At 40.6% G+C, this 15,503-nt stretch overlaps 1 protein-coding gene across 3 annotated transcripts in view; it reads right to left on the minus strand.

The window, feature by feature from the left end:
• Positions 1-11,766, minus strand: part of TNNI3K (TNNI3 interacting kinase) — a 176,206-nt gene extending 164,440 nt beyond the window's left edge. For 2 of the 3 annotated variants that reach the window (XM_075131732.1, XM_075131731.1), the window contains exons 1-3: positions 11,646-11,766; positions 10,860-10,968; positions 1,066-1,200 (exon numbers count right to left, since the gene is read on the minus strand). In XM_075131732.1, coding sequence (XP_074987833.1) covers positions 1,066-1,200; positions 10,860-10,968; positions 11,646-11,685 — 284 coding nt within the window. In that variant the 5' untranslated portion in view covers positions 11,686-11,766. The remainder of the gene's footprint in view (positions 1-1,065; positions 1,201-10,859; positions 10,969-11,645) is intronic. The other variant, XM_048862616.2, reaches the window with a different exon arrangement.
• Positions 11,767-15,503: the final 3,737 nt, after the last annotated feature.

Consider the following 15,503-nt stretch of genomic DNA (forward strand, 5'->3'; position numbering starts at 1 on the left):
AGCAGCCAGGATCTTTCCATCACCCTGGAGCCCATACCCTACCAAGGTGGGTTCCCGGACCCTGAAGCCGGAGAAGACATCTCTGGTGAGTGCTTATTTGTAACTATAGTACAGGGTTTAAAAGCAATTGTGTTTAATGTTTGATTTGCCCTGAAGAATTGGGATGCATTCGCGGCCAGTACAGCTACTGGAAAAGTCTGTTAATGTGTCTGGGGATGGAGCAGGAATCCTCCAGGGACATCTCCATGAAGCTCTCCTGGAGGTAATCTGAAAGCGTTTGCAGAAGGTTTCTGGGGAGGGCTGCCTTATTCCGTCCTCCACGGTAGGACACTTTACCACGTCAAGCCAGTAGCAAGTAGTCTGGAATCATTGCAGCACAAAGCATGGCAGTGAATGGTCCTGGGGTTTGGTTGCATTCAAGCAACATTCGGTCTATATCTCTCTGTGTTAGCCTCAGGAGAGTGCTAGCATTCATGGTCACCTGGTTGAAATAGGGAAATTTTTGTAAGGGAACAGTAAAAGAACCCCGTTCATGCTGGGCTGTTTGTGCTTGGCTAAAAAGGATCATCCCTGAGATGATCATCCCTGAGAATAGCCACGTGGTGGGGTGGGGGGAGGGGTGTCCTGCACATCCACCCAAAAACCACAGCCTCTCCTTTTAAATGGCAAACCCAACCATCATTGCTTGCTATGGGAAAGGAAGGTGCTGACGTTTGAAACCATTCCCAGGTGTTATGAAGGCGGAAGAAGCGTACCCTTTGGCTTACCATGGCTGCCTGGAAACTGAATTCTGTTGCCCAGCTGTGTGTGATGTGTCATCATACCGGCAGGCGCTCAATATAAAAGGAAAAATGCGACCTTGTACCTAAAGCACATGTGCTGTCTGCTGTGAATTGCTTGATTCACGGTGAAAGAGTCTCCCTTTTGTTCTCAGAAATGTATCATCTTAAATTTTACTCTCCCTTTTTATCTCCCCCCCAGGTGCAAATGTTTCTATGTTCCCCCTATCATCTCCATCCCTGAGGTTATCGCACATTAGAAGGCGAAAAAAAAAAACGCACTCACAATGACATGTTGTCCAAACTCATGCAGTCCTCCCGCACTGATAGGGCACAGCTGAATGCATGGAGGCATTCAGTGAGGGACGCCAAGAAAGCATTAAGTGAGCACAATGAGAAGAGGCAGGAGGCTATGCTGAGGCTAATGGGGGAGCAAACGGACATGATCAGGCATCTGGTAGAGCTGCAGAAAGGCAACAAGAGCACAGACTGCACTGCATCCACTGTATAACCACCTGCCCTCCTCCCCAAGTTCCATAGCCTCCTCACCCAGACCCCCAAGAACGGAGCGGGGGAGACTCCAGGCACCCAGCCACTCCACTCCAAAGGACGGCCCAAGCAACAGAAGGCTGTTATTCAAACAGTTTGATTTGTAGTGTGGCTACAATAAGTAATGTGGCCTTGTCCTTCCCTCCTCCCCTACCCCACCGGGGCTACCTTGTCAGTTATCTCACTTTTTTTTTAATTAATAAAGAAAGAATGCATGGTTTCAAAACAATAGTGACTTTATTTTCTTTGCCAGCGGTGATCGAAGTGGAGAGGGTGGTTGGCTTACAGGGAATTAAAATCAACAAAGGGGGCGGGTTTGCATCAAGGAGAAACACAACTGTTATACCATAGCCTGGCCAGTCATGAAACTGGTTTTCAAAGCCTCTCTGATGCATAGTGTACCTAGCTGTGCTCTTCTAATCGCCCTGGTGTCTGACTGCTCAAAATCAGCCTCCAGGTGATTTGCCTCAAACTCCCACCCTGCCATAAACGTCACCCCCTTACTCTCACAGATATTATGGAGCGCAGAGCAAGCAGCAATAACAATGGGAATATTGGTTGCACCGAGGTCTAACCTAGTCAGCAAACAGTGCCAGCGAGCTTTCAAGTGTCCAAAGGCACATTCTACCACCATTCTGCTCTTGCTCAGCCTATAGTTGAACTGCTCCTTACTACTGTCCAGGCTGCCTGTGTACGGCTTCATGAGCCAGGAGAGAAAAGGGTAGGCTGGGTCCGCAAGGATAACTATTGGCATTTCAACATCCCCAATGGTAATTTTCTGGTCTGGGAATTAAGTTCCTTCTTGCAACTGTTTGAACAGCCTGGAGTTCCTAAAGATGCGAGCGTCATGCACCTTTCCCGGTCATCCCACGTTGATGTTGGTGAAATGTCCCTTGTGATCCACCAGTGCTTGCAGCACCATTGAGAAGTACCCCTTGCGGTTTACATACTGGTTGGCAAGGTGGTCCAGTGCCAAGATAGGGATATGTGTTCCGTCTATGGCCCCACCACAGTTAGGGAATCCCATTGCAGCAAAGCCATCCACTATGACCTGCACATTTCCCAAAGTCACTACCCTTGTTAGCAGAAGGTCCATGATTGCACTGGCTACTTGGATCACAGCTGCCCCCACAATAGATTTTCCCTCTCCAGATTGATTCCTGACTGACTGGTAGCAGTCAGGCGTTGCAAGCTTCTACAGGGCTATCGCCACTCGCTTCTCAACTGTCAGGGCAGCTCTCATCTTGGTATTCCTGTGCTTCAGGGCAAGGGAAAGGAACTCACAAAGTTCCAGGAAAGTGGCCTTACACATGCGAAAGTTTCATCCCAGACCTGCAACACTATGCAGTCCCACCAGTCTGTGCTTGTTTGCTGGGCCCAGAATCAGCATTCCACTGTATCAACCTGCCCCACTGCCACCATGATGTCCCAATTGCCACAGCCCATGCTTTCAGGAACGTCTGTGTCCACGCCCTCCTCACAATCATCCTTATGCTGGCGGCTCCTAGCCAGGTTCTGCACATACTGCAGGATAACGCGTGAGGTGTTTACAATGCTCACAACAGCAGCAGTGAGCTAAGCGGGCTCCATGCTTGCTGTGCTATGTCATCTACAGCGGTAACCCAGGAAAAAAGGTGCGAAATGATTGTCCGCCATTGCTTTCATGGAGGAAGGGAGGAAGGGAGGGGAGACTGACGACATGCACCCAAAACCACCCGCCACAATGTTTTTGCCCTATCAGGCATTGGGAGCTTAACTCAGAATTCCAAAGGGCAGTGGAGACTGCGGGGACTGTGGGGTAGCTACCCACAGTGCACCGCTCTGTGAGTCGATGCTAGCCATGGTATTGAGGACGCACTCTGCCAACTTAATGCACTTAGTGGGGATATACAAAATTGGCTGTATAAAATCGCTTTCTAAAGATCGACTTCTATGAAATCGACCTAATTTCGTAGTATAGACATACCCTTAGGTAAGTTTTTAATAACATTGCTAGCACCCATGTACTGAATATATTCTTTTCAATCAATGGTCTTCCTTAGGGTCAATTGGGAATGTGAGACAGTTAACCAGGAAGCTAATTCAGCGTCAAACTCAGGTGGCCTACTGTCTATATGTCAGCTAATTTTCGCTATTACTTTATGTTATACATTAACATGTAGGAAGTTGTGTGAGGATGGGCTGCTGGGTACATTTTATATAAACATTGCTTATTCATAGAAGATGCTATACATGGGTATCTGAGGGTGAGGAAGAAATTGTGTGTAATATATGTCCATTTCATTAAGCCTGCATTGTAATGCATATGCAGAAGAGGTCAGCATTCAGGAGGTATGTGCAATCTGAACTTTGGCATTTCGTGATTTTTGAAAGCAACTTGAACTTTCTCTTAACCTCAGTAGTCATGTTTTGCCTTTCCAATGTCAAAAAAATAAAAACATCCCTGCTTTTAGTTCTGGATTCATAGCTCAAGGAAATATGCAGATGTGGGACTCTATATTGCAGGTGTCGAGGACTTAAGAGGGTAAGAAAAAGCAGGAGTGAGAGGACCCAGGATATGGCCTGAGTCCAGGCAGGGCAGAAGTACTGTGAAAACAGAGTTCTCACAGAAATTCCTTCCCCAAAACTACCATTAATGTCAATCAGAGTTACTCACTCTTGTGCATCAACAAGGATATGGACCCCACAATGTTCAGCAGTGAAATGTGTGATTTAATAGCCCTGTTTTTCTGTTTAGTTTATTGCATTGGAATGACATATTTTAGAACTATTTCTAGACCCTCATTCAGACTTTCCATTAACTGCTAGTAAAGTGTTTCTGGTTTTGATGTGATCAATTAAAATATAGTTATAAGCCACATCCATCCTAAGAAAGAAATGCAATTTTCTTTTTGCCCTCTCTATAGTAATGGCACATAAAGCTCTCAGGTAACTGACCATCTATTATGAAATTCGAAGTTCAGTTTCATTTTTAATTTTCCTCTACATTTTTGGAATATCATGCTATGTTTTAATATAGCCTAATGATTTTATGGTGCTTGCAACTTGGTGAGGTGACTAATTAAAATGAAGTAATTATTATGAATAGATTTCTAATAATATATCTCTCAAAAGGGATGAATAGCCATTCTGACTCATTAAAAATAGAATGCATCATTCACAGTGGATGCTTGCATCTTTTTTCTGCAAAAAATACAGAACATACTTGTTAAAAATGTTAGTCTTTGTATTTTTATGATTCATTAAGCTCTGTTCTCCATGTGTACAACTCAAGTGACCTCTTTTCCAGAACAGCATGTCAAAGCCCCCAAAGGGAATTCATTAATAAAAATAAAACTAGAAAATTGACAATAAAATGAATGAGTAAATTAAAGCTGCCTCATGTATTGCAAATAAAGATGTACAATATATTTTATAATATAATAGACAATTACACTGGGTATTCCTGCCCCCTCATGATTAATGACATCTTATGGAAAGGCAGTAACCTCTGCATAGTTACAGTTACACCCATCTCCCCTTATAAAGCCCTCAATAAACAGCCACTGTAACTTGGCTTGGATAATTCCTGAAGGCCTGGAAAGTGCTACCTTTATTTCTGAAGCAAGGGAGAATGATCAATTTCCTTCAACTTCGCAGAAACAATCTGATTTTGAGTTACAGGTAATTAAATAATAACCCTGATTGGAAATTTTGGCTTTTGTCTAACATTTCTCTGTCTCCTCATAGGGCAAATCATCTCATTACTACTCCTTTAAATATTCTAAGTAGTTAAATCTCTTTGAAAACTACTGTGTGGACAATTCATGCCCCATTGATATCAACAGGATTTTTTTGCCAGTGAGTTCAGTGGGATTAAGATCAGTCACTATGGATTTAGTTCATCAGAACAAAAAATACAAGCTTAATTTGGACGTGCTTAAATCCATCCTGATTCAGCAAACCACTTGAGCATGTTTAACTTTAAACATGTGCATAAGTCCCATAGATGTCTATTAAATGTAATACAATTCCCCCTACAAATGTAAAACCACTGTTAAATGAGATCAGAACCAGGGCCTGTTTTAATAAGTTATTCATTTTAAGTATAGACAAAAGCCTTTAAACCAGAGATGTGCTAAGCGTTAACTTGCACCATCATGGCTGGTGGCTTTTTGCAATGAATTATTCCATCTTTACAAAGTTTTTTTTTGGGGGGGGAGGGGGGAAGGACAGTGGGCTTGGCATCAGCAGAGCTGAATTCCAACATTTCCACAGTCAGTTCCATACCAAATTGGGTTGAGAAGTTGACATTTTCAAAAATTGATTTCCAAACGATTTCTATTTGGAAATGCTGAAACATTTTGTTCGAACATTTTCAACAAAAACAAAATATTTTGCTCAAAATAAAATATTTCAGCATACCCCAAATCAAAATGTTTCTTGTTTGGTTTGTTGAAGTGATTTGAAATGCTTTGTTTCAAGTCAGTTCAGCATTAAACTGCATTTTCTCTTTGTGGTGCATTGCCTCATGGGAGCTGTAGTTCAGAAACCTCATGCCTCCCACTTGTCCCTTCTGAGCCAGGCTCCCTGGCTGGATTATACGTCCCATGACAAACCTAGATTCATGTTACTCCTGTGATGTATCTTGCTTGGCCAAAGGAAAATCCGCATTGTATTATGGGAGATATAGTCCTCCGAGGAGCTCAGCCCATAGGAGAGAATGGGGCCCAAACTAGAATTCCAATGCAATTGTTAATAGGGAAATAAATACAAGTTGGTGTTTTATTAAACTGATTTGAAATGAAACATTTTGGGTCAGTTCAACAAAACAAAATATTCCGAACAGGTAAAAACAACCCAAAATTTCATTTCAAGTTTTCCAACAGAAAATGTCATCATAAGGAAGATTTTTCCAAAGAAAATTTCAATCTTGTGGAAACCGCATTTCCTGTCACAAAATCATCCCAACAGAAATTCCAGACATGCTCCAGCGACTAACTTAGAATAGGTTATACAAACCCAGGTCTTTAGGTCCATTCCATGAGGAATGATATTCTAGTAAAAAAGGGGTGTGGAACTGATACATATGAATATGTAAAGCCTATTGATAAAACCAAGAGCTAGACTCCTTTCTGAAAAGTTGCATGTATTAGTTTGACTAGCTTCTAGCAAGGCTAAGTTTCCACATCTGTCACCTAGATGGCAGGTATTAGGCATTCAGGAAGCTTGCTGGTCTTGTTTCTATTTTCTTAATGTAAACTGTTCTGATATGGAATAATTCTTCCATACATTACAGTCACATTTTTTTCTTTAATGATTGTTCTTCATTTACCACTTACTTTTTACTCAGGAAAACAAAATGTTTTGCTCACTATAAAGAAAATCTCATTCTTCAAATATGTTATAGCTCCATACATGTCCTCTCAGGCATAGCATGATTAATGATACTGATGTAAGGCCCATCTATTCTTTCAGATTTTCCTTGAGGGGTGATTGTGGGAAAGAAACTCCAGAGGTTTGGGGAAAACTCCTTTTTGTTAACATATCTCCCCCCCACCCCCATGCTTGGAATTTGTGTTTTAATACATTTTGGTGCATAAATCAAGAGATAGATTGATTCATTTGATGAATGAATTTTAAGAGTTTCAAAATACCCAAATATGATTCTATTGGAATATCACGTCTCCCACTCTCCCTTCTAGAGTTCAGTGACATAAAACAAATGGTAGCATTGAAGGGGATGCTGTCAAGTTCAAAACTCACATATTTCTAAAGATCAAATTCCCTTCCCTGTTAAAAAGACCTCATATATTACTAAAAATCTAATTTTTCACCACTTAGGCCATTTGTTTATATTTTCCTTTTCTCTCAACATGGAAGAGGAAAATAGATTTTCAGTTTCTCTGGTTTATAGTCAATTTGTACTCAGTTACACTTTGTGTTTCTCATATTCTGACAGCAATGGTTTAGTTGCAAACACTGCAAGGCAACGTTTATGTGTTGAAAAGGCTTCCACAGTAATTTTTTTTTTAAAATTCATAAAACCATTTCCATTGGTCTTAGATTTTGAAGTTTGTGGTTACAAAGCCTAAATGTGAGTTCCCCAGGGTGTGCTTCGAATCCCCTTCTGACCAAATAAGTCCCCCTTTCAGGAAGTTCCTGTGATCGGCTACCCTTCGGAAAAGGGTGGGACTGAGATTAAGGCACTGCACTGACACTCAGGAGATCTGGGTTCAGTTGCCAGCTTTGCAACAGATTGCTGGTGTGACCTTGGGCAAGTCATTGTATCAACCTGTGCCCCAATACCACTGCTTCAAAATGGAGATGATAACACTTTTTTTTCTCCTTCCCTTTGTCTGCCTCAATTATTTAGACAGTAAATTCTTCAGGGCAGGTACTTTCTTCCCCCTTGTGCTCGCACAGAGGCTGACACAGTGTCTATCTGAACTTTGTTGTGGCCTCTAGATACTGACATAAAACAAATAGTAAACATGACCAGCACCAATTTTGGCATGTGACAATCCAAAGCATACCCTTTAACAAGTTGTGCAATGGTATACTGACAGCAGAGGCACATGTGATAATATCAAGAACATCAGTGTGAACTGATGAACAGTGTGAACTGTGAAGTCGCATTTTATATCATAAAACTACATGTTTCTGGCTTTTGGAGGCTGTTTCTTTGCAAAGCATGTCACATAAAGTGAAACTCCATACACAGCCTTTAAAATGTACACAGATGCAAATATGTCCCACCATAATTTTGAGGTTGTTTTGGAGAAACTGCATTTAGCCTTACCTTCCTTTCAGCCGCCAAGTCTGAGCACAGGAAAGAGAATGTCTTTTCAAAAATCTGCAACTGGTATGTTATGAGGAAAAATGTACAAGCAGAGTGCACAAGTCTTGCCACCCCATATTTCTTCTCCAGCAGTCTGATAACCAACTTCTCCCTGGCCTCTAACCAGTTTCTCAAAATTATTTTTCTTCCTCACTGAACAAAAGATTTTCTCTTTTGTGGGTGTATCCTACCAGCCTCTTTTAATGTCTCCTCAGAGGTGACAGAGCCACACAGAATAATTATCCCATTACTATTAATCTTGGACAAAAACTATAGCCTTCAGACCAGATTCTGATTTTAGATTCACATGGGTACACTGACCAATTCCAGTGACCCAGGGTGGATGGGAGAGCTGAACCTGTCGATAGATATTTGAATCCTGATTAAAAGTCAAAAGTCCACTTTTCGGATGTCAGTAACAGAGGGCCCAGCCCTGCAATGTGCTAAGTATCAGTAATTCTCATTGACTTCAGTGGGAATTAATAGCATTCCCCACTTAACAAGAGAAAGTTGACTGACACATTTAATGGTCCTACACTTGGTTTCAGGACAAAGTGGTCAGCTTCCAGTGGCCAGCTAGCCACATAATAAATTATTTTCTTCTCTTTTACCTAATGCAGAGACAAAAATATACTTTCTACTGCAGCTCAGTGGACTCAATGCTTCAAAGTGTTGAGCATTGTAGCAAAACATTTAAATACACACTTTACAGTTAAGTCAATGGAGTTACTCACATACTTAAAATTGAGCATGTGCTTAAGTGCTTTGTTGGCTCAGACCCAGAATGCTCAGCATTTTTCAGGATCCAGCCCAATATAATCAACAATCTGCATTTCAAATTGGGGTTTCAAACAATGGTAATTAACATAACTGAGTGAATAATCAGAATTAATAGGTTAGCTGACCAATTTTGCCTTTTTTATTTGTTAATGGTCTGGCAACAGAACACAATATTTTCCTCAAGTGCATTTGATGTTTGAAATTATTTACTAGATAGCTTCTGCAAATTAACTCATTCACAAGCCATTTGTTGAGCTCACATGGTATTTGTTATCCCTTTTAACTTATGGCTAGCAGAAAATTCAGGGTCTGGTAGGTTGTTTCAGTTAGGACAAATTGGCAATAGGTATTTATTTAATGTAAGCTTTATTTTCAAAGTCCTATTTCCCTGAACACAGAAGGACACAAACAGCAGGAGACAGTTCCTTTGTTCGCTGATCCAAGCCTGCCTTCCCATAGGTACTCTCTTCCCAAAAAGCTTTTTCTCTGGACTATGTTACCAGCCTTCTGTTACCATCTTCTTGGCTTTCTCTAGCTGCTTCAGCTTGTCCTGTGGCACTTCAGCTTGTGCTCAATTACCCTCCTCCTCCACCCAAAACAGTTCTATCAATCAAAGCCTCAGCCCCTGCATTTGAAAACCCCACATGATTCAGCTTTTACTCCGCTTTTCCATGTGTCTGTATTTTGTGGGCTACTGTAATTTCAAGTACATAAAAGGCTGTTACAAGGAAGAGGGAGAAAAATTGTTCTCATTAACTTCTGAGGATAGGACTAGAAGCAATGGGCTTAAATTGCAACAAGGGTGGTTTAGGTTGGACATTAGGAAAAACTTCCCATCAGGTTAGTTAAGCACTGGAATAAATTGCCTCAGGAGGTTGTGGAATCTCCATCGTGGGAGATTTTTAAGAGCAGGCTAGACAACCACCTGTCAGGGATGGTTTAGATCAGTGGTAGGCAACCTGCGGCCACATGCTGCCCATCAGGGTAATCCATTGGTAGGCTGCCAGACAGCTTGTTTACATTTGCACGGCCTACCGCAGCTCCTAGTGGCAACGGTTCACCATTCCCCACCAATGGGAGCTGTGGGGAGTGGCAGCCAGCACATCCCTGCAGCCCGCGCCGCTTCCCGCAGCTCCCTTTGTCCGGGAACAGTGAACTGCGGCCACTGGGAGCTGCGGGCCATATAAATATAAACAAACTGTCTGGCAGCCCACCAGTGGATTACCCTGACGGGCCATGTGTGACCCGTGGGCCGCAGGTTGCCCACCACTGGTTTAGATAGTACTAAGTCCTGCCTCGAGTGCAGGGGACTGGACTAGAAGACCTCTCAAGGTCTCTTCCCGTTCTACGATTCTATGATTCTATTGTTTCAGGCCTGATTAAAATGGTTTCTTTGCATTTATTCTGAATCTTAGGCGGTGATCATGCCTGACCCATAACAGTATGTTACCTTATTGGATGAGTAGGAGTTTTAGAATCAGGTTTCCTGATAAAGTGACTACAATTAGGAATTTGAAATTACTTTCAGCAACTATTCTGCCTGCATCTTTGTGTAAAAATCTGCAAATATGCCTGCCAGTAGACTTGTTTGCCAAAGCATTTTTGGAGAATGAACAAAAGGAGGTATGTACACTGCTAAAGCAAATTCATTACAAAATTCAAACATACATTTGCAGTAAAATTTTGGCAGTATTCACCCAGCTCTAGGAATAAGCAGCCATTAATCTTGGTACTAGAATGTGGGACACTGGCCCAGAGTTATAAGGACTTACTCCTGAAAACAGATAGCAGATATAAATAGAATGCAGATATAGACTATCCATATGTGCAACGCTCATTGACACATATATGAAAACATTTGCAACTACACCAACATTAAAAAACTAATTATTGTTTCTAAATATAATAAACAAGTTTCCAGAATCATTTACCTAAAGACGTGTTTCAGTTCTGTGAACTCCTTTTCTTTGATCTGCAGGTCATCTTCTAATCTTTCTAAGATTATAGCGTATGATTCACTAACTTTCTTCTTCCATTCATCTAACAAGAAAAAGCAAATACGATTCACAATATACTTCATGCCCTATACAACATGAGCACACAAATCACAATCTCCCAGTAATCAAAACAACTTCACTATCAAATTTACCAAATTATAGATTATTTTGCTAAGAACACTTTCAGTTTAAATTATGGATATTTGCAGTTTAAATGATATTATATGTATTATGCAAAAAGAGTTAGGAGTTTTTTCCTTGTGTAAAACAATATACACACACACATACCTATGCTATACATAATATTAGATATTTCAATCTTTCTGGAAAATTCATTTCATTTTAATAGTGAAAAGCTAAATTCATAAGGTTGTATTTGTTAGTTCTAAATATCTAAGTGTTAACAGTATAGAAGTACAGAATAAAAATAGTTCTAAGTTTTGTAATGTTCTAATTAAATATTAATTAAATCAACAAAATAATCTAATTTAGTATGATCTAATGGTTTGAAGAAATTTGCTGGCTTTTCTTCTTCTTTTTCTTTCATAGATACTGTATGTGATTTGAGTCAAGCCAGTCTTCATATAGATTAGGAGTAATATAATACCTTATCCTTGAACTCAAGAGGAAATTAGCAAATGAGTAAATTTGCTAATGCTACCTTTGCTGCTGGTTGATGGATTTATATCATATTGCATTTAAAGAAACAACATTAATTACCAGTGCAAGTTTGGGTTGGTCTAGATTTATAATTCCCCATTTGTTCAATATTTCTTCTTTGTTTCAGTAAAGTTCTTGCAGTAATGATTCCTTGTTCAAGTGCAGTGACAGCCCTACTGAAAAATACTTTGATAGTCTCTGGCTAAAAATAAACTGTGTGCCAAATGGAATGTCATGCAACAATGACACAGAGCAAAACAATGTGTGCTATCAAGTATAAAATAATAAAGGTAACTAATCAGTTTGTTTAAAATACAGTGTCAAGAATAAATTGCAAATGTTTCAGCGGCAATATTTGCTTCCATCTGTTGACTACCCATACATAGGGGAGGGTGAGCAAACTGCCACCAGATCAGTGGTGAGGAATAGACATGGAATCGATTCCCAATCACAGCGTGTAATCCTATTGTGGATAGGTTGTGTTTTCGTCTGAGTACATCTTTTTCTTACACTTTGGCAACGCTTGTCCAGCTTGTTATGCCAATGAAGTATCATAGAATTGAGTGGAAAAATTGATTCACCCATTAGCTCAAGGTTATGGTGTACACGTGCATTTTGTGTCCTTGTTTCCTGATCTATCTCACAGGAGTTCAGCCCTGGGGACACGAAAAGCAGCTGTACTGTCATCATTTCTGCTAGGGCAGTCCAGCTTGGGGTTCTATTAGAGTGCTAATGGAAGAGGTTGCCCTGGAGAATGCTGTACTGGCCAGCTCTGTTACCCCCAAGAGGAGTGGGAGATGCAGGCCACTTATGTGGCTTGCATCCCTGCTGTAGGTGGACTTTCCACCAGCAGGGGACTACAGCTTGATATTGATCAGTGTCTTTAAGGAGGAAGGAAGGAAGGAAGGAAAGAGAGTAGTTTGGTTATCTTTGAGGCTCTAAAAAAAGTAAAATAAACAGTTTAGTGCTTTGGATTCAACTTACCAATGATCTGCTCCCTTGTCTGTCTGTCTTTCTCTCTCAACCGGTCCCTCCTACCCTCCCCCAAAGTCTCTCACATTTTTCTTCTCACTCCAATATTTTATTCATTCTGTTCTCTGCACTTGTGAGTCTTCTATTTATGTTTTATACTGGTAGTTTAAAACAAATATTTAAAGTGATAGTATCAAGGTTAGAAAGCACAGCAATTGACCTTGACAGTTTTTTCTGTATATAATGTCTTGCCTTAAGGATTCCAGTCAAGATAATATGTGCATACACACACATACACACCTAAAACTTTTAATGTGCTACATCCCATTGTAAACAAACCAGTATTCCTGTTGTAGTTTCTATCACAGCATGACCACACCAGTTTATTTGCCCTGATTTGCACCCAAAACCAAGCATGTATTTTTAAATAATTTGAGTTGCGTTGACAATACATCCTGTGATATGCACCAAATATTTGAGAAGACATAGGTCTCATAACTGACACTCCACATCCAAGCAACTATCAAAGCTACAGACTTATGGCCATAATGGGTGTCTATATTTCCCAGCTTGTATTAGCTGCATATTTATTTATTTTTCTTCAGATTCCTAAAATGCAGTTATGGGCACCCATCCAAATGTAGGTTCTGTGAATACTTAGCCCATAATTTAGAAACACAACATAAACAAAGGATTACCCATAAACATATTCACTTCTGCCCCACCTCCTTATAAGCCTTGACGGAGAAAAAGAGATTAAACAGATCAGTGTTTGTATTAATGTAATTTCTGAAGATTATTCAGCAAGCTATCTATATATTAAGGGGTCTGTATTGTTGTGAGTTTTGTTATGACCATCAGTGAAGGCAGGATCTGGCCTTACTTACTGCGTTAACTATCCCTGTCAGAGGAATTGTCTGATAAAAGGAGCTCAAAACTGTAAACTACCAGAAATTTCCAGCTCACTGACATAGACAGCAGAGTCAGGCTGCAAACATCCAAGTGTTCTGTTTGGGATCAGTGAGAGAAATCTAGGAAAACAGCATGGTAGGGTATTGTACAGAGAGTAAGAAGACAGGTTTTATTCCTGGCTCTGTCATTCATTTCCTTTATGACCTTGATCGAGGCACCCTCAGTTTCTACCCTAGTAAAATCAGAATATTAACGCTCACTGGTCTTTGTAGAGTTCTTTGAGATCTATGAAAGAAGCCACTGCTGGCAAAATAGCAAAAATAAAACCAACGATGGGGGAACCCCAAGGGCTCAGGCCCTTAAACTTGGATTCTTATCTGACCATATACCGGTTCACCCTAAGGCTGGGTGACCCCCTCCTCTGAGTAGCCCTGGAGCCACAATTCTTGTTGTCATCCCCTTTGGTGGAAGTCCCAGTGGTCCTGCTCCCCTATCCAGTGTGATCGGGAGTGCTCCTTCTCCACCTACCCAATAAGATGAATTGTGGTTGCATGAAGAGTTTGTTGAATAACTGAAAACAACTAACAAAATGGTAAAAAAGAAAAATCACAGTTGGTTCATAGGCAATTTGCAAATTAAAAAAGTTATACATGCACGGATTGAACTGTTAGACCAGTTCTAATTAACATCCATACAGTTAGCATTAAAAAGCCAAAAGCAATATTTTTCAGTGAACATAATCCTCAGAAGCAATATCTACAGAACATTCAGCTGTACAGCTCTTGGGTTAATTTTTAAAGTTTTGTTAAAAAAACTTATATTTGAAAATGTACAACTGTCAAACTCAACCTTGCAAGAGTCCTGGCATGCCAAATTCACTTCCCATTTCAGCTGATAAAAGTTCTTTTCATGGAGTCTTTACAGGATTAGGCCCTTTGAAATTATCCTTATTTCAGATTAATTTCTTCCCATTCTAAGAATATCTATGTGGAAGGGCGGTAAGTCACTATTATCTATTTCAATATTGTTCCAGTGACATCCAGATATATCACTGATAATGAAAGAACTTTAAAATAAGGAACATTATTATGAAAATAAAAGACAAGGGACTCAATAGCCCATAAAATGAAACAGGTGTTTACAATGGCTCCTCAGTGACAGTGGATTAAAAGTACTGCTATTTTTGTTACCACAGTGTAACACTGGCATTTGCAAAGGGATTAATCTTCCACATGCGATCTATTGAGCTGCCAGTAGAAAGGAGAGAGAAAGTGAAGTGTGTGCATTAGAGATTTAGGAACAAGAAGAGGATGGAACCAGTGAGCTCTTGTATTACAGATAAATTCTCTTTCCAAGGCAATAGTAGTTTCTATTGAGATCCAAATCATTTTCACCCTTCTCTGTATTGCTATTCTCAATCTCCCCTATCTTTCTGGAACCTATGTCTTTCAAGCTGCTGCTGAAGTGAAAAAACAGATTGACAGAGCCAGAAGAGTACCCAGAAGTCACCTACTACAGGACAGACCCAACAAAGAAAATAACAGAACGCCACTAGCTGTCACCTTCAGCCCCCAACTAAAACCTCTCCAGCTCATCATCAAAGATTTACAGCCTATCCTGAAAAATGATCCCTCACTCTCACAGATCTTGGGAGACAGGTCAGTCCTTGCTTAGGGACAGTCCCCGAATCTGAAACAAATACTCACCAGCAACCACACACCACACAACAAAAACACTAACCCAGGAACCTATCCTTGCAACAAAGCCCGATGCCAACTCTGTCCACATATTTATTCAAGTGACACCATCGTAGGACCTAATCACATTAGCCATGCCATCAGGGGCTCGTTCACCTGCACATCTACCAATGCGATATATGCCATCATGTGCTAGCAATGCCCCTCTGCCATGTACATTGGCCAAACCGGACAGACTCTACGCAGAAGAATAAATGGACACAAATCTGACATCAGCAATCATAACATTCAAAAAGCGATAGGAGAACACTTCAACCTCTCTGGCCATTCAGTAAAA

This window comes from Caretta caretta, chromosome 8 (genome assembly GCF_965140235.1).
Source record: "Caretta caretta isolate rCarCar2 chromosome 8, rCarCar1.hap1, whole genome shotgun sequence".
In the NCBI taxonomy this organism is placed as follows: Eukaryota; Metazoa; Chordata; order Testudines; family Cheloniidae; genus Caretta; species Caretta caretta.